Here is a 24452-nt window from a genome sequence, read left to right on the forward strand (position 1 = left end):
TTAATTCTCTAAGTGAAAGAAACTCCTCTAACGTCATGCATCATGTGGAAAAAAGGCACTACCTCTTAATTAAATTTCAAAGAAAAAACTAGGATCTCTCAGAAATCTCTCCAGCAGTTAAAGTAATCAGAAATGATCTGATTATTTAAGGGCACAAGGTCAGCTGTGCTAAACTGCCTGCACAGTGCAGGGAGTTGCTGTGAACGCAGATGCTGCCAACAGAGAGTTGCTTGCTGTGGGGGCAGAAGGTGAAAGAGCCAGAAAAAGAGGAGCTGCAGGAGAGAGTAATGGAGACGGACAGCACAGAGCTCTGGGTCTGGTGTGTTTTGGGTGAGGTTCGTCCTGGCTGCTGGGGTTTGCTCCATGGCAGCTGCACAGAAAACACCCAGCAGATGAACATCAGTAACCATTTAATTCATTTTAGTGTCACACTCCAACATACAGCCAGAATTACACCTTGGCCAAAAGACCACAAAAAGTGACATCTTATAGAGGAAAAAAGATCACCCTTTATTCCCAAATGAGAGATGTAAACCCCAAACAGCTCGCATACACATACAGACGTGCCAAATCTGATAAATACCCAAGACCCAGGGGACAAAAGCTGTATACTGAAGGTAAAAAAATGCAGACTTGCTCTCTAAAAGTGGAACTCCAAACACCCAGACCTGTAGCATTCAAAGACTGAAACTAAAAATCCATTTTTCTTTTTATTTCCTCTTATCTACAGAATGAAATGTGGAGAATGAAACGAGGGAAGCCTTTGGGGAAGGACGATAACTTGAACATCATCTTCAGCTATTCATAATTTAGTTAGTCTCATCCATAGACAGAGCAAAGAAAAATTAATCTGAAATAAATTATTCATCCCCTCCAAGGGAATAATGAATCTCTGCAAACCCATGTTCCTTCCTCCCTGGTTATTACATTTGTTATTACATTTGATAACGTGTGAACCATCCTGCACACATACCTTGAGATAATCTGTCCTTGGGGAACGGCGTTCATTGTGTCCTTGGGGAACTTTCCCATAATCCTGACATACTTTCAACCACGATCCCTTTTGTCACCCGATGTGAAATCACGAGAGGAAATAAATGAAGCAACAGCAGACCTGGCAAGATTTGTAAAACTGGAGTGATAAGAAACTGCTGTCGCTCCCCACACGTGTTGTTACTGCTGCAATGGACATCACTGCTACAGCTCTCTGCAACTGAGCACCCACACACCACAGCCAGGGCCCAAGCCTGGGGATCCCTGAAAATGCATCCTAAAGTTCCTGCAGCAGCAGGTTGGCCTGAACAGCGTTAATCTCTGCGGATTTATTTTCTGTTCCAATTCTGTGATCTACTCCTGCCCGTTCAAGCTCAGGCTCACCTGCTGGCTGTGCAAAGGGAGGATGGGATTTTACTAACCAGGCACCAAATTCTCCCTCCCACAGCCATGGGGCTGAGGAGAGGGAAGTGGAGCAGCCTGCACCCCAGAGGGAACAGTGCCGAAGCATGAACAGGCAGACACAGCATAAGCCCAGGTTCTGCCTCACTTGGGGATTTCTCATTTCACCCCCTCCCGCTCCAGTCCCAGTGAAGCTCTGGCTCTGGGTGGACGGAGCTCATTTTCCTGGAGCGTCTGATCCCCCCCTCCTGGACATGCAGCACAGCTTCTAGTAAATACAGCCCCAAGGCCCAAACTTGACCTGATGGGGAGCGTGACCCCCCCAAGAAGGCATCTGACAGTACATTTGCTCCTCACCTGCCAAACTTGTCTGGGACTTCTTTTTCTGCACATGCAAGTGATCAACATGACTGGCTGATCTGCCCCTAAACCCACACGGGATTCAATCATTCGTGGTTGGGCATGTGCCTTCAAAGTCCCCCCAAAAAGTACAGAGGAGTCTGGGAAGAAATCCAGCGTTACCAATGACGAAGTGATGTCTCCCTGCACGGACACTCCTTGGGGAAGCTCACAATGGGCAGGGCGCAGACACCCATGGACCCAAACCCTGCTCCACGCTGGCTTTGTGGCACGGTGCCAGCAGGAGCTGGTCCCCCAGGAAGGGGGGACTGGGTTATCCAAAATATTTCATCTCTAGTTCTCCTCCTCTCTGCACCGGTGCGAGCTGAAGCTCAGAGGAGGAAGAGGAGAGGAAGGTCCTCAAAGGCTGAGCCTGGTGTAAGTGTCCTGTCCAGGAAGAGGCCCCAGCTCCCTGTTAAAGCCAACATTTAAAAATGTTAAAGCAACCTCTCCTTGCAGGGCACTGAGGGTGCCAAAGGGGCACACCCCTGCTCGGGACACACTGGCTGGCGTGGGAATGAGGGGCTGGTGCTGTCTGCCGCTCACTCCATGAATGGCCCTTTGTGGAGGGAGGGCGAGATGCAGTCCGGGAACTCCCATCAGGGACAGCGGGAGAGCCCAGCACATGCGAGAGAAATAACAAGCAGCTGGAGATGGGCTCTGCAGATGTCTAGTTTGGCCTTTAAGCTGCAAGTGACCGAGTCTGCCGGCTTGTTGGCAGGAGGTTTGCCAAGGTGCTGAAGGCATTAATTCAGCATTTTCCTCTGGTTCTGCAAAGGATTTGCCTTGCTGTTTTACTGGTGGTTTATGTATGCCTGTCCTGGGAGCGGGGGAGAAATTTGCTCTGGGCTTCTCTCCTCAGCATCTCATTACTTCAGTGGAGCTGCAGATGCCGGGATCCCAGCTGTTAAAAGGTTGGATTTTTTTGGCGGTGGTGATGGTTTGGGGTTGGCTCCCCCCCTGCCCCACAATAAATAATGAAACAGAGGAACAGCCCTACAACAGGAGGTGAGCAGTAACACCAAAATCCTTGGTGCTGCAGCAGGAGCTCAGCCAGGCTGAAGGCTGGGACACCAAGTGTATCACAGCCAGATATTCTCTGAATCCACCTAAACTGTTTTTGTAGCTGCTGACTTCCAGATACCTCTATTTTCTCCACCATGTGGACCCAGCACTGTCCTGGGTTTCACGCCTGCTGAGCTAATGGCAAACACCTTCGTCTGAATGGAGATGCAGCACCACGGTGTATGATGGTTAAGAGACACAGGGAATGGGAGTGATGGGATGTAGATATTTCAGCAGCATACTGTAAATCACAAGTCTGATAAGCTTTGCTCCCAGTCACTGCAGCTAGTCCTGGGCAACAGAATTTCCTTCTGCCTGCTTAGAGTCTTTTTTTGATGAGTTTCTCCAGTTTCCGTATCCGAGAGGACTCCTGCTCAGGTGTAGGAGCACTCAACGAGAGGGAGCCGGTGTTCTCCACTCCGGAGGGGGGAGCCGGGAGGCGCTGGCGGAAAAGGTCCAGCATGCTGCTTTGCTCACTTCTCTTCAGGCCCTGTGGGAGCAAAAAACAGTGAAGCAAGACTGTTAGACTTCAACGATCTGGGAGTGGGTGTTCGTGATGATATCTGCAGGAGAGCCCATTTCAAACCTCAACCTTTTGTTCACCCACCAAGAGCTGTGCATAGAGCTCTGGATGATCCCAAGACAACTGGGCTCAGCCCCAGGAGCCAGAGCAGGTATGAGCATGTGAAGTGAACTGAAAAGCTATTCCTCAGTAGCAAATCCACAGACTTTCAGAGTACAGAGGATACACTTGCCTTAGAGTGCTTTTCCCACTCCAAAACCCATCTATATTTCTACTCCAAAAAAAAGCACCAACAATCTCCATGCAGTGCTAGCAGACGAGCAGAAACTCTGTGGGATAGTTTCTAACCTTCATGTCTAGTATCTTCTGGAAAGTGTCGGTGCTGCAGTCAGCAAGGAGCTTGATGTAATTGTCGACAAACACAACTGGGGGCTCGTGCGGAGCCATAACTACCTGCCAAGACAGGAAAAAAAAAGAGATCAGACAAATTCTACGAGTTAAAGCCAGCGTGTAGTCAACTCAGGCACACAAGCTGACAGCAGGACTGGCTTCTCCTAAAACAAAATGCTTAAGGAACAAGAAGGAGGCTGTACGTGCTGCTAATAACTGAGAAGTAAAGGTGAGTGAAGTAAGGAGCAGGGAGCAGGAGGGGGTCTCTTTCCACAGAGCAGCGGTTCTCGGTTCTCGGACCCAAGGGGCTGCATATCCTATTTCAAAGAGCAGCAGGACTCTGTCTGTGGCCTGTGGGCTGGCAGGCGCTGGCGTATTGTCAAAGCTCAAGATTTTATCTTGTTGCATGGGGAAGGCTAGCTGGGGACTTGCTTGGGGGAGGAAGGCAGCACTGCTGGTGGTGGTGACACTTCGAAAGTCCCCAGCAGATCAGGCAGCCTGGACACAGTCCAGACCCTCGCTTGGATTGCATGTCCCTCTCGTTCCCTCCTGCCCAGAGGCAGGGTAGAGACAGTCTGTCACAGGGGGAATCTGACAACACTCTGCAGTCACTGCCTCCGTCCCCAGGACAGCGTGGGTCAGAGCAATCTGCTGTGCAGTCCTGCTTCTGGCACGTAACCTGATGGGTGAGCAGTGCCGCACGCAGCTGCTCTGCCCTTTGGTGCAGCTCCTCTTGTACGCTCCTCTGGAGAGACTGGGATGCAGTCGTGAATGCCCTGCTGACATCTGCCCTGGAGCACACACCCTCTTAGTCCCAGCAACGGTCAAGTCAGGAAAAAAAATTAAAATAGCCTTGAAGCTGGAAAGATGATTACTCATTGTTGTATTTTCCTTACATAAGCAGCAAGCTCCATGGAGAACACATCTTTTGATAATGCTGGGCAGCAAAACCATCTTTCTGGGGAAGTGTGTGTGTGTGTGTGAATGTGTGTGCTCATGCAGGGCAGAAACAGCACAGGACCAGACTCTTCCCTGCCTCTGAAAACATTTCCATATGTTTCCACTGACCCAGCTCACCCCACACTGTATTCTGTCACAGAGACATTTCTTTCTTTCCCTGCACTTCAGACCAATGAAACATCATAGCCATGTATACACTTATAAATCCTTAATTTACAGCCCTTGTAAAAATCTTCTGCCAAGATGAAAAGCTGGAACTTCAGACAGCGTAGCCAGAAACAGCTCTGCAGAACACGCGCACCCTGATGCCCCCCCCACCCCCCACTTGCATCTGTGTTTGTAGGGCTTAGCTGAATGTGTTTGTACCATCTACGGCTCCACGATGCTCCTACTGAACTAGCTGCACTGGTGTAAGACTGGGCATGCTACTGTACGGTGGTATTGTACGCAACACAGGCATCGCTTCTGCCATCTCGGTACTAGACAGGAGAGCCCTGAACTGAGGAGGCACGAATTGGCCTGTGCTTCTGATGGAGTGAAATAGCTCTATGAGAGAAGGCTCTTTATTGTACAATCTGGAAACAGCAGGGAGAGCCTGAGCACTGATAAAAAGAGACAACCCACAAGGCAAATGGAATGGCCAGAGATGACCAGTCAGCTCCAGGGTCTTGCTAGGAAACCTTCCTGCAGAAATACCGGTGGTCCAGCAGGGGCAGGCACTTCTGAGAGGCGCTTTTTTTTCTCCCAAACCCAAGAAATGGGTGCTGACACCAGCCCCAAACACTGCACGTGGCTCACCTAGATCCAGGGTGATCTATTCAGTCGCTATGACTAATAAACCTGCCCCAGCGAACCATTCAGCCCCATCACCTGCCAGTTACACGGGGCCTTATTTTGTAAAACAGCTCTGTGGAGCACTGAGCACCAGAAGCGTACTGCTGCTGAATTACTAGTTACACTGACAGGGAGCCCTCAGCTGGGGCCAGCAGAAGCGCTTTATGCAGCAGCAGGGCAAGCCGAGGATGTCTGAAAAAAACAGCCACGCTGCTACGGCACAGCCTGAGGAGCAGCAGCACTCCGCAGCCTGCACTCCCTGCCTGAGGTGCTTCCTATACTGCTTTCACCTCAATCCCTATGAAGCCAATGTGATGTTAAGGGTAGACAAATCAACTCCATTACTTTTCTGATTCCCATACAAGCTCCAAGGAGAGACCCGTTTCTGTGTGCAACAAGCACCAATCTCCCCTGCCCTGCTGTCTGCAGTACCACGGTATTTTTCTTCAGGTCATATCTAAGAAAATTTAGACTTGCTTTAATGTATCCACTAACATCTCAGTCTCCTTACTCCAAAAGCACAGATTTGTAGAACTCATTTCTGAACGCAGAACACGAACTCAGCTGTGACATTACCTTGGGCATGGGAGCAAAGCCACAGTGAGCAGCAGGCAAGCAAGGAGAGCCCAGGCTCCGCACCTCCTCCTTGCCTTGGCTGTGCTTTACAGGAGGTCTGGCTGGCAGCTGCCTGTCCTGCCTGACCCTAGGTCCCACTAATTCACTTGCAGGAACATCTTCACAGCATTGCTAGTGAGCAGGGGGCAATCCCATGGCCCAGGAGGGTACAACTGCACAGCTCCCATGCCTTCTCCTGGGATTGAACCCAACTTCTTATGCCAGCAACAGGGGGGAAGGGGAGATTGCTTTGCTTGTTACTTTTTATGAAGACAACACACTGCTTTTGGGTCATTTTCCAGGCACCAGGTCTGGAAAATGAAAAAGGACTCTGGTGAATACAGTAACCCAGACATGTTTGCACTGGCTGTTACACTAGACAGTAAACAGGTGACTCAAGCACGGCTTGGCTTCCCTGCGCGATGGAGTCTGCACAAAGGCCTGGAGTAACCTGAACTGGAGGGTTTGCCCTGTGGCAGACACTTATGGATGCTAGCTCTCATTTTCACAAGCTCCTGAGGGAATCTAGCGCCCCAGCTCTCCTAGTGAGCAGAACCTGAGCCCTTGGTTACCTTGAAAAACGAGGGTGAAAACTCAAATGCAATCTTAAAGGAGACTGGGGGCAAACCCAAGGCAACTAAGCCAGTTCTGTAGAACAGCTGGCAGCGCACCCGGACAAGCTCGCATACGTTCATGTGCAATTGCAGATTGCCGCGTTCTAAAGGAAGGGCCCCCTGGAATTTGCTTGCTCTGATTCCCAGTCCAGCAGTCTGGCTGGCAGGTTATCAAAAGTCTTGAGTTACCTTCAGGATCATTTCAGCCCGAGTCATGCCTTTCACCACTATCTTTGTGTAGCTGGCAGGAGCCTTCCTCACCACTTGGGACCCAATGGAGGGCAGATCCAGGAGAACCATCTTCAGAGAGTGAGTGTCCAGCAGCAGCTGCAATAGTTAATCGCACCCTGTTATTCAGGTCCCTTTTCCCAAGCTCCGTTAGCTGTTATAATCCAACATCCTTAAAACTCTAACACTTCCCACATTGGAAGAAGTCCTGCTAATGGTTCTGCAGGAACAGGAGGGACTGACCCACGTAATGAGAGTCAAGGAGCCACGATCACCCGTGGCTACGTGTCAGCACCATCTGTTGATTTTAACAGAGTACTGCTCTGCTGACTTGAAATGACTTATGGCAGCTCAAGATCTGGCACGTCAGGCATGGATTTCCAGTCCTCTTCCCCTGGACAGCATAAAGCGAAACAGTCTCAATTACCTGTAGCTGTAACATTATTTAAATACTGAGGTCAAATGAATTAACACCATGCTTCCTCCTGCATCCAGCCACCCACTGGGTCAGGTTTTCTGCATTTACTTAACCACTTCATTTTGGGTTTTTTTTTCTTTAAAAAGAAAACTACAACACAGTACAGCTACGCTGAGAACAGCTCAATAGCCTGTGCTCCGTGGCAGACTGAAACACACAGCCTGTACATTGTTTTTTACTAGAGTAGTGGCTAAATAAGCAGCAAGCAGCAGCCTGAAATTTAGCCCAGACAAAGCACTGTCTGATGACAAAATGCTATGGGTTAGGGTTTCTTAGAGCAAAATTACCCCAAATACCATACTCTTCTGATTATACAAGGTACATCTGAAGAGGGGAGACAAGCCTAGTGGACAGAAATCCAAAATCACACTAGAGGAAGAGTAGCACAATTTATTTCTACAGCAGCGAGTGTGAAAGCCTGCTGGGCTGTCGGCATACCCAGTGCGTTCCCTACAGAGGGGCTCTCAGGAGCAGGTGGAAGTTCATTTTTCTGGAGCAATACACAACATCACAGGCATTGCAGAACCCCCCAGCCATCACCGCACAACACAATACGAGCATTTCTGGTATGGCTTTCAGCACACGTGGGAATTCAGTTCAAATACAAAGGACAGAGCCGAGGAGGAGGGGCAGTGGGTCACGCCAGTTCAAATCTGGACCCTGTTATCTGCGGCAGCGTATCATTGCTGTGCGCTGCCTGTTTCAGGCTTTGCCATCAATCTTGTCCTGGGAAGCTAGGAAACCACAGCATAAACCAGCAGCTCTGTGCACCCAGGAGCTGCTGGAGCCTGATGTCAACTCAGGCTGTCATAGCTGGATTCCTGTGTGTCTATGAAGGATCCCGTAGATGGAAGATTTTTCCATGGTTGGGGAATACACATCTTTCCCACATAAACTTGCTCATGTCTAATAGGAGTCCTGTGCACTCTGCAGCCTTTCCCACAGCCACAGCACTCACAGGCTCCGTCCCCTCACCCTATTTCCCCTCATTATCCACTCCAGGTCTCAGAGACTGAGAGCTGTTATTACGTTAGAGACACAAACACAGAAAGCGAAACCTCGTAGGTCTCGTTCCCCGCACTGAACACCTCCATAAATACCACCAGATTTCAAACATGATTATTAGCAAACAGCAAGAAAAGCTGTGTTTAGGACTGGGAAGGCCAGGAAAGCATATTCCACAGCAACATTTGCACCAAAGGAGAGAAACCGGTGCAGGAAGATGCCAATGGGTGACCAGGGGTGTGTTCAAAAGATGCTAAGGCAATTGAGGACCTACATGCTGTGGAGAGAGAGGACATCAGCTTCTGAAGACCTCTGTACATCTAACCCCAGGAAGGTATGTCCCACTTAAAATGAGATATATTCATTGTGAATCAGGCTAATAGAAACCTTCCCAGCCTGCTTTAAAGCAGCAAATTGGGCCTGTTATTCCAATACAGTAATATTAAAACCTTTTAACATTAGACACAAGCCCACTGCTGGCAACCGGTTAATAACTTTAGATGCTTGTTAAAAAAAAAAAAAAAAAAAAAAAAAAAAGAGAGAGAGAGACTTCATTTAATCACTCTCAGGTTATTGCTCATCGCACAAGATGAGCAGGAACTGCGCTTCACTCATTTGCTTTCCATTAAGAAAGAGGAAGGTTTTGATGTAAAGCTCGCGTTTCATTTTGCAGACACACACTGCTCAGAACCCATCTTTGATGCCTAAAACCCAAGCAGCTTTTAAGGCACTGATTTGAAGTTCACGGCAGTCCCATTAGGGATGATTTTGCTTTGCTCTTTTTTTTTTTTTTCCTCCTAATTAGCCCACAGGGGAACAGCCGTATGTGCAGGGAACAGCTGAAAGCCTGCCTCATCCAAACCTCATCCTCACAGAGTAGCAGGGTCCCAGCCCACAGGGTGGGAGATGAAGGGTCCCAGCCCTGCAGCTGCACCCATGGTCTCAAGACAATAAATACCCTGTGCTGCCCACCCACGTGCAACGCAGGACGGGGGCTCTGACAAGGGGCAGTGTTTCAACAGAAATGTTACGTTAATTTGAGTGGCAATAATTCAGCGTCCTTCCTTCCCTGAGGCTGCGTCTCACCGTCTTGCGGTATCTACGGCTCTCACAGAGCAACAGGGAGGCAGGTTCCTGGGAGAAAGCTGGGCAGTCCCGAGCCCCAGGGGTTGCATTGTTGCTTCTGTGGGTCTCAGTTACTCAGTCGCAGAGGTGGGAACAACTCTTCCCCGCCACTTGTGTGTTTGCAATGTCTGAGGAAGCCAGGCCTGGAAGGCATTTATGCAGGAAAGGTCCTGCCTTCCAGGCACTGCAGCATCACTTGCCTAGTGACATTCAAAACTCCCACCAAACCCTGGGCCCTCATTTAGCAATTTTTTGGGACAGAACAGAGAAAACACTGAGCTACACCTCCACAACCCCATCCGTCCCACACCTCTGGGAAGAAGACAGCAGCCATCCACAACTAGCATGCAAACTGGAGGAGGCAAAAACCTATTTGCACTCACTGGAACTCAGCCAGGATGCAGGCTCTAGCAAAACCACCATCAGGCTGTGGAGGAGCCCTTGGGGCTCCCATGGCTTTATTTCCTCAGAGAGGAAGGAGCCAGCACCTGGGAGCAGCGCTTAAGAGTCCCTGGGAGGACCTGGCATTGCTCTGCTTGGGAGCTGGCATGCTGCCACCGCAGGCACATGGTGCTGAGCACCGCCGTCACTGGGCCCGCGCGGGGAACACCTAGGAACCAACCTACTCTTGGCATACAGATGGTCACATGAGACCAAGCACTGTGTGTGTTTTATGTTCAACACTTATTAAAAAAAAAAAAGGTATTGGTGTTTAAACTACCTGAGGTGAGAAACTGCCTGGACACCTGGGGTTTTGGGTTGGGGCTGTTGTTGTTTTTTTGGTAAAGTTTTCCTGTTGTCTCACTTCCCCTCCAAATAATGCTTCCTACATCAATTTCTTTCAAGGAGCAGACACATGCATGAACAAAGCATTAAAGCCGTTACTGCACAGGTCCTCTCCACCCTGGTGCTTCCTCAAGGGGAGAAAAGCAGCAGCACATACCATCCAAAGACTATGCATTGTCCATGCCCCAGCTCTTCTGAGCAGAGAAGCAACAGGCTTGAGTTTAACCCTGGGAGAAGGCACAGCAGCAGCAGAGGGAGATTTGAGAAAGGACGGGACAGAAAACACACAGTCTTTCTGAGAAGGACACGGGAGCTGCTTGCAATCGTTTCTGCCACGAGCAACCTTCTTTTCCTTTGTGTGAGCACACTGAAGACAATCTCATCATGACACCTTAAGACAGGTATGTAAGAGATCTGTTGTTCTGTGCTATTGTTACTGGGAGTGGCAAAGCGAGAACTCCTCTCCTTGGGAAGGTGGCTAGGAACCCTCTCCCAGGACCGGTTCAACTGCATGTCCCTATAAACCTGGTTCACTCTGCCCTGTTCCAGAGTGTATCCCTGTTGCCTCAGCTGCACCAGAGTTCAAGTCGCAGCTCAGCTTTCTGCCCCTTTTTACCAAAAACTGCCTTCTTGAACCCAAAAGTCAGAAAATACAGCAGCCAATGCAGCTACTTTTCCTTACCTGTTCTGCGCCCACCATGCTAATCGGTTTGCACTTGAAGAGATGGTTAATGAACTTGGGAATGAAGGAGCTGCAGAGAAGAGATACAAAATGACACAATTACATGTGAATATTTGGAGTCAGGCAGTCTTCTGTGGTAAACAAACCATGCAAAAAACAAACCAGGATGGCCTTCCACAAAGACGTTGGAAGTGCTTCGTTCTCAAGCTGATCCCAGACACATTAAGTATACTAAATAAAAAACCCCAAACCCTAGGTACATTTCTTTTGCTTTAATCCACACTGATCTCAAAGTTAACTGAGAAGCTGCACACATACTCTATGTAAACAAATTGCTATAAACTATATATGAAGTACTGCAGTACAAGGTCAAGAACAAGCAAACAAACTATTGTACATCATAAAAACAGCAACATGTCAGGATTAGTAGAGCTATTCATGGAGTGGAAGTATCTCAATTGTAGCCAGAACCTACATGTTACTGCATACAAGTAATTCCATAACACGCATATTAGACAGTGAACTTGAGGTCCAGCCAAGGCTGGAGGTCTGCTGGGCCCTGGAAAGGCACTCTTCCAGAAAGCTTCAGGCCAACACAACCAAGACAAGAAAAAGTTTTGTGAAAAGGAAAACACCATTACTCTACTAATGCAGACTTCAGACTCAGCAAAACAACCACGGTATATAGACTCAACTGGGGAGAACGTGGCAAGGATGGAAGACCAGTATTTGCCACCTTGGACAACGTACTCCAGAGCATCAGCTTTGGTTTCAACTTTTTGCTTCTTGATTTTAGATCATACCACTCATAACTCTTGCCTTCCTTTTGCTGCCTTGGTTTTTAATCTACTCCGTTTCTTTCACACAGCCTTCTTTGGCTGAATGCCTCCAGGGCTCACGTTTCCAGGACCTTGTCCATGACCTGGTGGCAGGTCTTACATTTTAATGGCTCTGTCCTAAGTTCATACAAGTCGGTCTGTTTTCTGCCCTTTTGAATGAGGTGCTGTTTATGGTGATGATCTAAATTCAGCATGGTTTCCCCCTTGCATCTGTCCAGCTGTTTGCTTCCTTCCCACAAAACAAGGAGCACGGACAGCATCTTGTTTGTCCTGCCACCTGTTTTCTAAGCCAGGACGTTTATTTTTCAGCCTTTCTCAGGGAAGAACGACAAAAGTGTAACTCAGGCACAGAGCATGCCAAGCTGCTGAGCAAATTGAAAGAAATGGTTCAAGGAAGAGTCCTTCCAAGCAAAGGCTCCTTCCCTTCCCCTTCCCTCAGACACAGCCACGACCTCTCTCAGTGAATCATCTTTTCCTGGAGAAATGTCAAGGAGAACAATTTCAAACTGCTGTTGAGAATCAGCTACTGGGCTGCCCCAAACAGTTTTGAATTTGGCCACCAGAGAAACAATCTTGGCAACAAAGTACAAATACGAGGAGGAAAACAAGCCCCTTCTCCTCTTGCACGAAAGCATTACAGCAGAGATGCAACTTCTCTGGTTTAGAATTCCATTTTTCAGGTGTATAACTAATTCCCAGAGAGCAAGTGCCAAGCACAGCTGGAGCTTAGGTGATCCTGTGAAATGATCAATCGGTAGCAGCTCTGGATGCAGCAGCTTGCTACGAGCAGAAGAGCGGAAGAAATTAATTGTACCTTTGATCTTGCATGTAGGTCCAATTCTCCTTCCCCTCTCTAAGGTCAGGCATGGAGCTAATGCTCATGTTGTGTATGAGAAATAGGGTGAGCCCTTCTTTCTGCAGGGGGGCAGACCAGCAGCCAAAGGACCCCCTCCCCTTTTTCTTAATCTTCTTTTCTATATAACCACATGGTCTCCCATTGACAGCATTCTGTCTTGCACGAAACAATTCCCAGGCCCCTTAGGATGGCCACCCACCATCAATGCAGAAGGGTAAAGCGACCTTCCATCCCCACATGCCTGTTATTTCACGCTGCCTTATTGGAAACAGCTTCTCAACTCCAGCAGGACAGACAAGACAAACCATAAGATCCAAGGGCTGCTCTGGTATTTTTTTCTTTCTTTTTTTTTTTTTTTCTTTTTTTTGGACTGGCAGAGACCATCAAGAGCAGTTGCACTTAACTGAAAAATTGGCTTGAGTCTCTTGCCTAGGCTGGACTCAGCACTTGGCTCTCTTAGCATACAGCAGGCAATCCTGATGCAAATAATACGTGCGTATTCAATGGTAATGCTCTGCACGAGGTTTTGTACTCTAAATGCCTTTACTCCCTGCACATCCACAGAACGAGGTTGGATGCCAGAATTCATTTACAGTTTCAGCTATAAAACTGAATCTAGCAAACCCTCCATAGAAGCAGACAAGTCCCCAGTGTAATAATAAAGCAGTGCAAGACAGCTTGGGAACTTAAAGCACAGAAACCACAGCATCTGAGAGGCTCCCATCCAACGGGAGTGGCTCTGCCAAAGCCTGTGTTTTCCTAATCCCCTGCATGGATGATGCATCGAACACAATGCCTTGCTAAGCAAGGCAGACAGAGATGCAACCACAGCCTGTCTGTCCGACGGGAGATGAGCTACTGCAGGACATCGTTCAAAGCATCCTGATGTTACTGAGTCATTACAGCTGAGAAGGGTTTCCAGCTTTATGCCACCCGCCAAGGTGGTGACCACTCTTGCAGGCTTGCCCAGGCTTAGCTCAGCTCACTGCCTCAAAACCTCCAGGAGCCTCTTCATCATGATCTCCTTCCACCTAACTCCTCTCACTGAAAGCATGGTGCAAAGGCCAGAGCGACTGGAAGGATGCCTGCTGCAGCGACCCACCACGCTTGGCTGTTTGTAATGGACGAGCTGCTTTTCTGGCGAGTGGGAGAGCTGTTTGTTTTTCCTGTCTCTCAGTTCTAATCTCTTCCTCATTGAGGTCAGGTCACACTTCCCAAACACATCCCGGCGCAGCAGCCACGGCTTCACCGCTGCGGTTTTTTGTTTCAAAGGATAAAGACCGAGGTGCAGTGAGAAGAGAGCCCTTCACCCTGCCTGCAAATGCCTCCCGGAAAGCTGGCTGCTTCTCACCGTTTCAAGGCAGTAAGGGTTGCATATTGGTCAAAACAAAGCAAAAATGACAAATGAGTTCAGAGGATTGATGCCATTTCTGATGGCCGTTTTAATTCTTCCAGATTTGGCTCAGATCCCTCAGTTTTAAATTTAGTGACTTTAGATGCCTTCTCCCCTGTGGTCCTGTAACTCAACACCAGCGCTTTACACAATCCATTAGAGCTGAGAAGTGGCTGGCAGTTCAAAAAGATACAGGCATTAACATACGGGGAAGCACAATGCCTGTTAAAAGGATTTTCAGTGTTGTGGAGCACACAAAAAGCCAGGTATTTACACTGGGCAGACCAGCACATTCCATGAGAACTCAGATTCAAAAGTACAAATGTTTGTATGCATTAAAATGTCATAAGCATTTTAAGTGGATCAGCACACCCTTACCACTGGGCTAGTTCTCCTTAAAACCAGGTTGTACAGGACTCTAAAAACGATCTGGCAAAACCCATCTTCAGGAACCAGATTTTAATTTCTGCACCTGATCCATGGCCCAGTGAATTCAGGACTGTGCCTTAATTTTAGCATGCTGCCGATCAGAGCTGTAGCTGTCTTAAAAAAGGCCTTGAAGTGGAGCGGCAGTTTTGCAGGTTTCTGTGCTCTTCTGTAGAACAAGCTGGGATGGCACTCAGCTGAGATGTGAACTTTACTCAAATGTGAGAGCTGGGTATTTTATCTGGAGTTTACTTGGTATGTGCTTAGCAATAAAGTTAAAAGGGAGGCAACTAAGCTGAGGTATTAAGAGTGTGCTGTGAACAGCTGAGTAAATGGGGTTTTTTATTCATCACCATGTTAGCAATATAAAATTCAAGCGTAACCACATAGAAGGCTTAAGTGCAATAAATTTTCACTGAGACAGCACTTCAAACAGTGATTATGGGCAACGTCATAATATGATTTATCAGCAACTGCTCCTTAATGCAAAGTAATGAGTACCCTGAGATAGAGACGGGGAATGAAACTCTCAGGCCAGTCTCCCTGCTGCGAAAACTAACAGTTCTCAGGAGAGCCTACTGCATCCTCCCCTGTCGAAGCAGGAGCTGAAGCTCCAGCCTGAAACCCAAACAGCAACTGCCAGGCCATAGCGTTTATTTCAGGATGATTAGCTTATTCCAGATGAATGAAACGTTAAGGTATTTTAGAGAGACACATGATATGCATGGTACTGCTCTCAAGTTTACTAGCACAGTCACATGCAACACCAAAAGCAGCAGCTACAATTGGCAGAGTCCTCCTGAGGGTTTTTCTTGGGGCATTGGCATGTAAAACTCAGCTGGCCACAGGCAAGTAGGGAAGAGTTCAAAGTATCTTTCCAAAGAACTGAATTTTTGTGTCAGACACATAGCTTCAAAGTTCGGGTGTCCAAGAGATGCTGGAGGGTTGCACCCTCAACCCTGAATCCAGAGGCAAGCGGTATTTCTGCCTCATCTTCCAGTTCTTTCATGCTGCTCAACTTTAAGTGACTTGCCAGGAAGACACACATACTACCCCCCCAAATCTGAATGTCTATTTCCCCTCCTTACTAAACTATTTTTGCACAGAAAAGCAGCTTTTAGACTGTGAAGGCAGAACAGACTCATCACACATGCCCTCCTTACAGCGCTATAGCTATTAGAAAAGTTATTTTTGGGCAGATGATGCACCAAATTTCTCAGTACCTGGAAGCACCACAGCCTCTTATCACTGCAAGGAAAGTAGGTTCCCAGAGCAAGAGTCATGTCTACATTCAGATGTTCAAAGCCTTTTAAATATGTCCAACCCAAAATGTTCTGTACTTGGCAAAGAGTAGACAGTGATCATCACAATATTTTATGGGATGGTTCAGGCACATAAGGAGGAACCAATCAATAGAAATAGCTGAGAAAATCTGCCTCAGCAGGAAACTTGAGACAAGAAAGTGAAGGATCTTTTAACCTTGCCAGCAGCTGCTGGCGTTTGCTGCCCTACCCCACCTCCCTCTGTGCTCTCCTTGGGTGGAGAGGGTCTTCACCCAGACACTAACAGCCACTGATGCTGCAAGCTAGAGAGCAAACAATCATGTACAAACAGACTAGTGAGAACCAGAGAGCTTGATAAACTCTGTGCCACGTTGCTAACTTACTTTGCAAATTTTATACAGAACTGAGTGAAATACTTTCTCGTGGAGGCCAGATTGTCGCGGATGATGGGGACATTCTGTTTGATGTGGAGAATCACTGAGGTGACATAAGGACTCTGGTCACCAACGTGTTCCACATTCTGCCACTGCATCTGCACAAACGGGAAAAAACAACCAAAAAGACTGTTTAAATCATTAAGATTCAAGCAACAGGTAAGGAAAACTGTACGAACTTCCTGCCAAAAGATCTCTAAGGAATCATCAAGAGACTGCTCCAGCAATTCACCACCAAGGTCAAGTTCTTCGTCACTACACTGACTGAGCAAAACCCTTCTACAACAAGATACAAAGAAAACCCAGAACAGCCCTTTTGGCACCAGGGCAGAGAGATTGTGACCGGTAACCTACACGAACGGGGACCGTTAGGATGAAAAAAGCTTTCAGAGCATGCCAGACTGCCTTAATATTTAACAGTTTCCAGTTTGCTGGGATGAAGTGCCCATATAAATCCTGATTACAGGCATTTGAGAAAATATCTGCAAGCTTGCAAAGTCTGGATTCCTGTATGGCAGCCAAAACTTTAATACTGGTGAGACTGATGACAGATAGATGGAAGAGGTAGAAATAGCCTTAAAGTCCAAAGCACTCTACACCAGCGCAGCTCACACTGAAAGCACTTTGGGTGTACAAGCTAGGATGCCAACTTCAGCTCATCCCAAATATATGTAAAAATATACAAAACAAGAAGTTACTCAACCTCCCATTTTGTTTTCATTTACCGTCAGCAGAAATGCAGCAGAACAGCCCCTGTAAGCCAGATGTGCAACTCCCTTGACCTTCTCTGAGCCTCATCTGCAGTACACAGGGAGCACAGAGTAAATCACGTGGGGAAAAGCACAAAACCCAAAAGGTAACTGGGCAGGGTAAGACCTGGCCAAGCATCTATGTATGTAACAGTCTCACTGAGCAACACGAGCGTCCAGGAAAGTGTTCTTAACTCTGCTACTGTTTAGAGACGTGCACACTCTGCAACATGCTCCAAATGTTTGGAGATGCTGTTCTCATGCTGGAGACAAAACAGGAGGAAAACATAAGAAATCTGGATAGGAAACTGGGCACACGCAGAAGATGAGCTTTTTCTTTTGAGGGGGGGTGTTTGTCCTCAAACTTGTTTTCTCAAGTTCTGGATTTTGCATGTAAAGTTTTTTATTCCTGGTTTTAATTTAATTATGGCTACTTTGCCCCCTGCAACCCAGCCAATTCCATTCCATCCAAACAACATGCAGCTTAAAGTGATTTAATGGGCAAGAGAAGCCAAATTCTTTGCAAAATCACAGTATCTGAAAGAGTCTACACTTGTCCTACCAAAACTGTCTTTATGTAAACCAAACCAAAAAAAACCCCAACCTGCTTATCTCACATCACCCGGGTAGCTAGAAGGGACATCTCATCACCTGCTCTACAGGTTTTTGTTCCGTCTTATTTTCGATTGGAAGATTACTTAAGAGCCAACCACTTTTCTACTCCTCATGGTACTTGTCATATGCGAAGAAAATCCGCTGTGCCTGTCTCCCTGACGGACTCACACATTCCCAGCCCTGGCCCTTCTTGACAGGCAGCGATTCTCCACCAACAGACCATCCCCACATAGTGGGAATGGCCAGAAAGTGGGAAGGGACCGCTGAGCTGAATTACTGCAACAACAACAAAACAGTAGCTTTTTCATTTGGTTGGTCTTCATTCCAAAAGCAATACTTTACAACCAGACCTTTAAAGCACGAACAGTAAAAATAGCCCTTTGTGTGTGTGTACGTGGGTGTGTTCCAACACCCCCCCACCCCCCAAAAAAAAAGCAACACACCCCAACCAGTAGCTGCAATGAAAGAAACAGTACACATACTGAAAATTCATCAGAAGAAATATGAGCCCAACTCTTCTGGTAAAAGCTTTGTTCCTGTCATTTTAAATGTATTCCTCTTTTTCCCTCGCCCTGTGTTTTTCTTGGGATATCCACATAGTTTACATACACAAGCTGAAAATAAATGAGTCCAAGGAACAGGAGCAGCGAGGCGTCGTGCTTGCAGCCAAAGGGAGAAGCCCAGCACGTGGGGTGCCCCAGCAGCAGCCGAAAGGCACCTGGCACCCCCCAAGGACATGGGGTGTTGTGGCCACCTGTAAGAGCAGGACCTGGCGCTACCTTCAGAGCTGGTTTTTACAACAAAAACACTGGGCTGTCGAGGGTTTAGCACTTTATTACAAAAGGGAAGGAAAAAAGAGAAACCCCGAGCAAAACTGGGGTGGTTTGGCACAAGACAAGAGCTGCGCTGCCTCTGGGCGTAGTGGGGGCTCAAGAGCGCTCCTGGGTCTGCCCAGCTGTGGGTCCCCGTGGCCCCACATGTCCCCGTGGCCCCAGTGGGGTGACAGGGCCAAACCAGGAACCCCACCAGGTCCCTCCTCCATGTCAAGCACTGACAAGGGTCTCTAGCAAAGGGGTTGCTTCATGATTTAACGGAAGAGGAATTAGCCTCCAAGCCTCCCCGTGCTCAGTAGCATCCCACCTGCCAGCATCACAGCATCACAGGCTGCAGACGGGGCACGGGGAGCGTCTGTAACCACCAGGCCAGCACCCTGACCCCATGTTGCTCATGCAGGAAGAAGTGGGAGGGGAGAGGAAAGCCAGCGGGCTGCAGGCAGCGGATACTGCCGCCTTTGAAACCCACTCTGTTGTTTTCTGCCACCAGTTTTGGTTTGCAATGTTGCGTGCTGTACCTTACTTAAAGGCTAAAATGCACTCACGCTGACTTTTTAATTAGCAGCTGGCAGTCCCGATTGCTCTGCTCTTGGGGTTTCCCTCGTATGTATTGGGGAGTTTATTAAAGCTCCATGTTTAAGCACTTGCTGTTGTCCACTCAGTTGTAAGGAAGTAGGAAATTGCAGCTGTGCCAAATGGTTTTAGCAAAATATAAAAAACCAGCAAGCGATCGACACGAGTCACTAAAATGTCCCCCAGCCCCACTTACAAGCACAGTTTTACATATAAACTGATGGTTAATTCAGCAAGTAAATCAAGCCTTATCCAGTGTAATCCATAAACTTAACTGGGGCAAAAATATCCCATGCAGATTAGCAGTTCCCTCATCCCAACAATTAAAAATAAAGCACACCAGGCAACTTAAGCTACAGATCAGTACAACATATTCACAGTACTTTGTTATCCAGACTATGACAACAGGGGTTTAGGGAAAATTCCTCTCCCACCTCACAACCCAGCTCCCCGTCCTACAGCCGTGCTTCATCATTCTATACCTGCTCTAAAGTCTGAGTAAAGATTATCACCCACAAGCTTTGTAATATGGGGCCTTCTCATCATATAGCATTTCTTCCAGAACACATGAGGTAAAGAATCAGGGAAACTGAGCACCATTCCCAGCTGAAAGCAATATCCACAATGCTGTTTTCTGTGCTAAGTCTCTCAAAGTGGCCTGTAGCCAAAGTGGATTTAGAGGTTTAAGTATTTCTTAATTTACCTCTATAGTTACTGAATGTTTTTGCAAGGGAAAAAAAAAAAAAAAAAAAGAAGCCAGACTCAAACAAAAGACTGGGAATGTTCAATCTTGGAGGACACCAGAATGAAGTAAATGAAAAGAAGCTAAACAAAGGAAGAGCCCTAGTGGAGTATGGGTCTTGAGATAGATATGCTTTCCCAGTACAGGAAAATTGGAATGGATCAGCCACACAGTGTTTACTCCTTTAATATAGACTGAAATTTTACACTTACAAATACTAAGTCTGCATTTAAATAATTACATGCATTTCTTGCTCAACTGTCAGAGTAATAACCCAGCCCTGAAGGAAAGGGAGGAGGTGGGTGAGGGAAAACACTCTTGCACCAAACCCAAGCCTAGTAAAAATCACATAAAAGCAACTCTGTCTGATGCAAATAGTGGAATGTGTGCACAAGTGACAAGTATTTATTTAGCTAATTTCATAACACTTAACTTGTTTATATATCATCAGTCCCATCACATGTGCTGCATTTTACCAGTGTTCCAAAGACAAAAATAAATGGCCTACCAGCTGCTGCTTTCTCAAGGTTGTGGTTTACTTGGGTATAAACAGTCAGAGCTAAGTGATTCAAATACTACTATGCTACATAGGTCCACGAGATCTAAGGAACTGACACGGCACACATGCAACACCTGAAGTGCCAAGCCCTTCCTAACAGTGTTATTTTACTGGGGGGGGGGGGGGGAGGGAAATCCTCTTTTCATTTGGAACATGTACAAGCTCTATTACCAGCTGCATTCCACTTCAAATATTAGCTGGGGGTGGCGGGGCTAGTTACAGCTGGAATACATCATAAAGCAGAAAGCTATTAAAATTTATGGCAGCAAGACAGTGTGTTGATCCTACAAAAATGGAGCTCTATGTTTAATATTTCTAATTAAAAAAATAGTTCAATCCACTTTTGTTGTCTTCACCTCTGTCTAAAGCAGTCTGGGTTTTCACAATACTTTGGCAAGAAAACACAGCTCTGCATTTCAAACGTATAAAAGCCAGCAGCATAACTGCAACAAAATCCTGACACACTAATCATATGGGCCTCTCTAGGAACGGCTCCATATGTCCTTGAGAGGATCACAGAAGCAATAGGGCTCAATCTCAGTTCCATATTACCCTTTGAGTACCTCAATTTCACGGCCGCAAACAAGCAGGCTAGGAAAACTCCTTGTCAAAGAACACAAAGAATACAGCAAATGAGAAGGTGTATTTGAAATTTCATGTTAACAAAAGTTTTCCCATTTTTAAAGGCTCTCACTGGCATTAGGAGTGGAAAGAGAAAGCCTTATGTACTTACAGAAAGTATTTCATTGTCTGTGTGTTTTAACGTGCTGCAAAAGACAGAAAGCTCTAATCTGAATAATAAAAGGTTTTGGAGTGAAGGATATATTTATAAATACAGCAATTGCTGCTCTAAGAAGCAACAAGAATTCTATACACGGCTAAGTGTCAAGGCAGCGTAAAAGGATGTCAGTGGTGAAATCAAGCAATCAAAGCAAACAAGAACTCCACAAGCATCTTAAGGCTACCTGCTCCCAAAACAAATCCACCCCCTACCTTGCTCATAGCAGTCAGGGCAGGGTCACAGGCTGCATCCAGGTCCTGCACTAACAGCTGTATGCTGTTGGAGATCACACTGGAAAAAAAAAAAAAAACAACAAAAAAAAAAAATCAAGCATCAGTTTTAGAATAGAACTTGGCAACACAGTGCCAGAACTGGCGTATTTGAAGAGAGGAAAATCATCTATTAGCTGACAGTAGCATTACGCTGTGAATATGCATGGCTAAAACTTGGACTGAAAAGAAGCCGGGAAGTTCTGCAAGCTGTCCGTCAGGGAGCTATACAATGGGCTTTAGCATACAGAGGACATCTTTTTACAGCTGACTTTTCTCTGTTGTGACACATAGAAAGGGCTGGAGATCAAAGGTGTCAGGTGGGGTAACTCCCACCTTCTCATCGGGAAGAAGAGAAACCCCTGAGTACCAAGCCCAGACTGGGACTTGGCTTTGAATTTAATCCAGTCTGCATAAAACTAACATTTTATCATCTCTCCACTTACTCAGTCAACAGTCTACTACTCACAGGAGTATGTAAAGAGGATTTATAAAAGTACATCTGTATGACTTCTCAATGTGTCTCCCATTTGAGAAGATCAAGGCAGAGGTCTTATTTACACTATGTCTAGGATTGCCGCCATCCATTGTTTGAGTTTCTCGGAGACATACACCAGACTAAAGGACACATTAGTCAAACACATTTCCCTGCCTCCCCCCCTCTTTTTTTTTTTTTTTTTAACAGCGTGATATTGCTTAGAGACATATTTGATGCCACCATATTACAATGTGCATAAAGGTGCAACTGATCCTAAAACAACAGCCAAGAAACACTGTCTGCAGCAGCTCAGACCACCCTCAAGGGCACGTAACCCAGCACTCGCATTACAGACAACTGCTGCCAGAAGTAATAAGTGACTGTGTTTCACTAAGTAAGTACAGTTTTTAAAAACAGTGTAAACTGTAAATCTGCCACAGATGCCTGTTTACAACTCCAGAATTATATACGTAAGAACTGGGTTTTACTTTTGCTCTTTCTCATGCTGGTAGCACAGATGGGAATCGCAGATCTAGAAGAAATCTGACCAATGCTTCCTTGAACCATCCTTCACCCCCTCGTCTTCTTTGTGAAGTTCTGGGTACTACTCTGGAGCTCACGGTTCAAAATACTTTTAACTGTCCCCCTCCTCATCGAGATATGGCATCACCCACTCCTAACTGCTGCCGGGATCTGGGTGTTGCTCTGCACAGAGGTCATCTGCTCCCTTTCCTAGAGCTCTAGCACATAAGGACTGGAACAGGATGTCAAATAAAAGAGTGTTCCTTCAGAGCAATTAATTTTTTTGTAAAGCCAAACTCATCCAAAATTAGTTGGAAAAATTAGTATGGCAGACAAAGCGACTACTGGCTTCAAGTTACACGATCTGAAACTTGCATTAGGATAAAAAAAGCCTGTGACCATTTCTGCTGGTGCCTCTGCTTCTGCTGGGCACTACAGGATTCACTCCCTTGGGGGATTCCACCAGCTCAGGCAGTGCCAAGGGAGCTGAACTGAAATAACCAGCTCTTGGGCACAGCTGACTCCTGCAGGGCACCTGCTGTCAGTGACTTGTAGGAAAGAGTCGCGATTCAGCACCCAAATGAAACACAACCTCGCAGTGGGATAAAAAGCGACCTCACCACTAGCCTCCACATGTCAGGAAGCTGTCCCAAGCTGGCTCACCAAGTACAGGTTCTCACCTATAAACCACAAGATTGCAAACAGGGAGAGAAACTTAGATCTGTCTACACTTCAAAATTAACACCTGCTGTAGAGGAGTAACGGTGCAGCAAGAAGCACGTTGCAAATGCAAAGCATCACCACGCCCCAAGAGGGCTCGCACCCTGGTTCTGCTAGAAGCCACTTCAAACCTTTGCCCCAGGCAGCACATAACAGTACTTCAGCAGCAGTTACTGAATCCTCCTAACAACCCCTGGCAAAAGCACAGAAGCTGATAGATTGGGAAGCTGAGGCCATAAATGAGCAGTATCGTCCTAGCACGGCAAGTTCTTACTATGGCAGGCTCAACACTTCAGGCTTTCAAGGGGTCTCTGAACGCTGCCCATAATCTCACAACAGAGCAGTAGGGCAGGAGGTGGGAACCCTGGATTCCTGGATTTACATGACAATACTTTTCCTTTGGTTGAGCTTCAAGAAGAGCTCATAATTTTCCCCACGTTTCCTAAAGAACATGGTTAGCCACCCCAGGGGTAAACACACCACCACCCCCAGCCCGCCCCAGCTGATCACTTCATACACATTTGGGGTGGTTCTGCACTCTCCTTTCTGAGAAGGAATAAACACTTTCCCAGGTATGTAAACAGCAGTGTTTTATCACTTTCTTTATGACCATGCCTAACATCAAACCCTCAAAGAAACAACTTGTTTGATGTTGAATGAGCAAACGCCAGAGAGGTTTATAGCAATGACTTACACTGACAGAAGACTGGACAAAGCGCTATACTGGAACAGACCGAAAGTCAATTAAAAAGCCTTTGCTACAAGATACATCAGGCCTGTCAGTTTAACTTTAAAGCTGTCCAAACCAGAAGATGTCAACTATACTTTTACATGATTTCCAAAATACATCATATTGGCTGCCTACGACCAACCACCTTGTGAGTCAGCCACCAGAGAAACTGAGCAGCAACTCAAGACAGGTCATGACAAAATGCAAAACTCACCCTTATTTGTCCACGTTAAGAAAACCCCATCATATGGCATGTTTTATTTCTACTCCCCAGCTACTTTGCTTGCTTTGACACAGCAACCCTAGCTTTCGGTCAGGGATTCACTCTTTAAAACGTCTGAGAAACATCTAAAGGGAAGGGAGACTCTGCAGCCTGGAACAGAGCCTAACACCATGTGAAAAACCTGGATGGAGATTCAGTGGGATCCTGCCCACTGGAGCAAGAGAGGAGGAATCACAGGAAGGAAATCATCTGAAAAAAAATCTTGCTGCTATCTGGGCTGAATCTCAGCTTCAGGGAGAAGGAGAGCTGGTGATAGGGATTATTCTCC

At 46.8% G+C, this 24452-nt stretch overlaps 1 protein-coding gene across 5 annotated transcripts in view; it reads right to left on the reverse strand.

The window, feature by feature from the left end:
• Window positions 1-393: 393 nt before the first annotated feature.
• VPS53 (VPS53 subunit of GARP complex) overlaps window positions 394-24452 on the reverse strand; it is a 67427-nt gene continuing 43368 nt past the window's right edge. For 4 of the 5 annotated variants that reach the window (XM_037372159.1, XM_037372170.1, XM_037372188.1 and 1 more), the window contains 6 exons: window positions 21395-21473; window positions 16280-16428; window positions 11100-11169; window positions 6985-7122; window positions 3731-3835; window positions 394-3349 (listed from right to left, as the gene is read on the reverse strand). In XM_037372159.1, the coding sequence (XP_037228056.1) occupies window positions 3179-3349; window positions 3731-3835; window positions 6985-7122; window positions 11100-11169; window positions 16280-16428; window positions 21395-21473 (712 nt within the window). In that variant the 3' untranslated portion in view covers window positions 394-3178. Of the gene's footprint in view, window positions 3350-3730; window positions 3836-6984; window positions 7123-7146; window positions 7418-11099; window positions 11170-16279; window positions 16429-21394; window positions 21474-24452 lie in introns of those variants that run through there. The other variant, XM_037372180.1, reaches the window with a different exon arrangement.

The sequence above is a fragment of the Falco rusticolus genome, chromosome 1, assembly GCF_015220075.1.
Source record: "Falco rusticolus isolate bFalRus1 chromosome 1, bFalRus1.pri, whole genome shotgun sequence".
Lineage (NCBI taxonomy): Eukaryota > Metazoa > Chordata > Aves > Falconiformes > Falconidae > Falco > Falco rusticolus.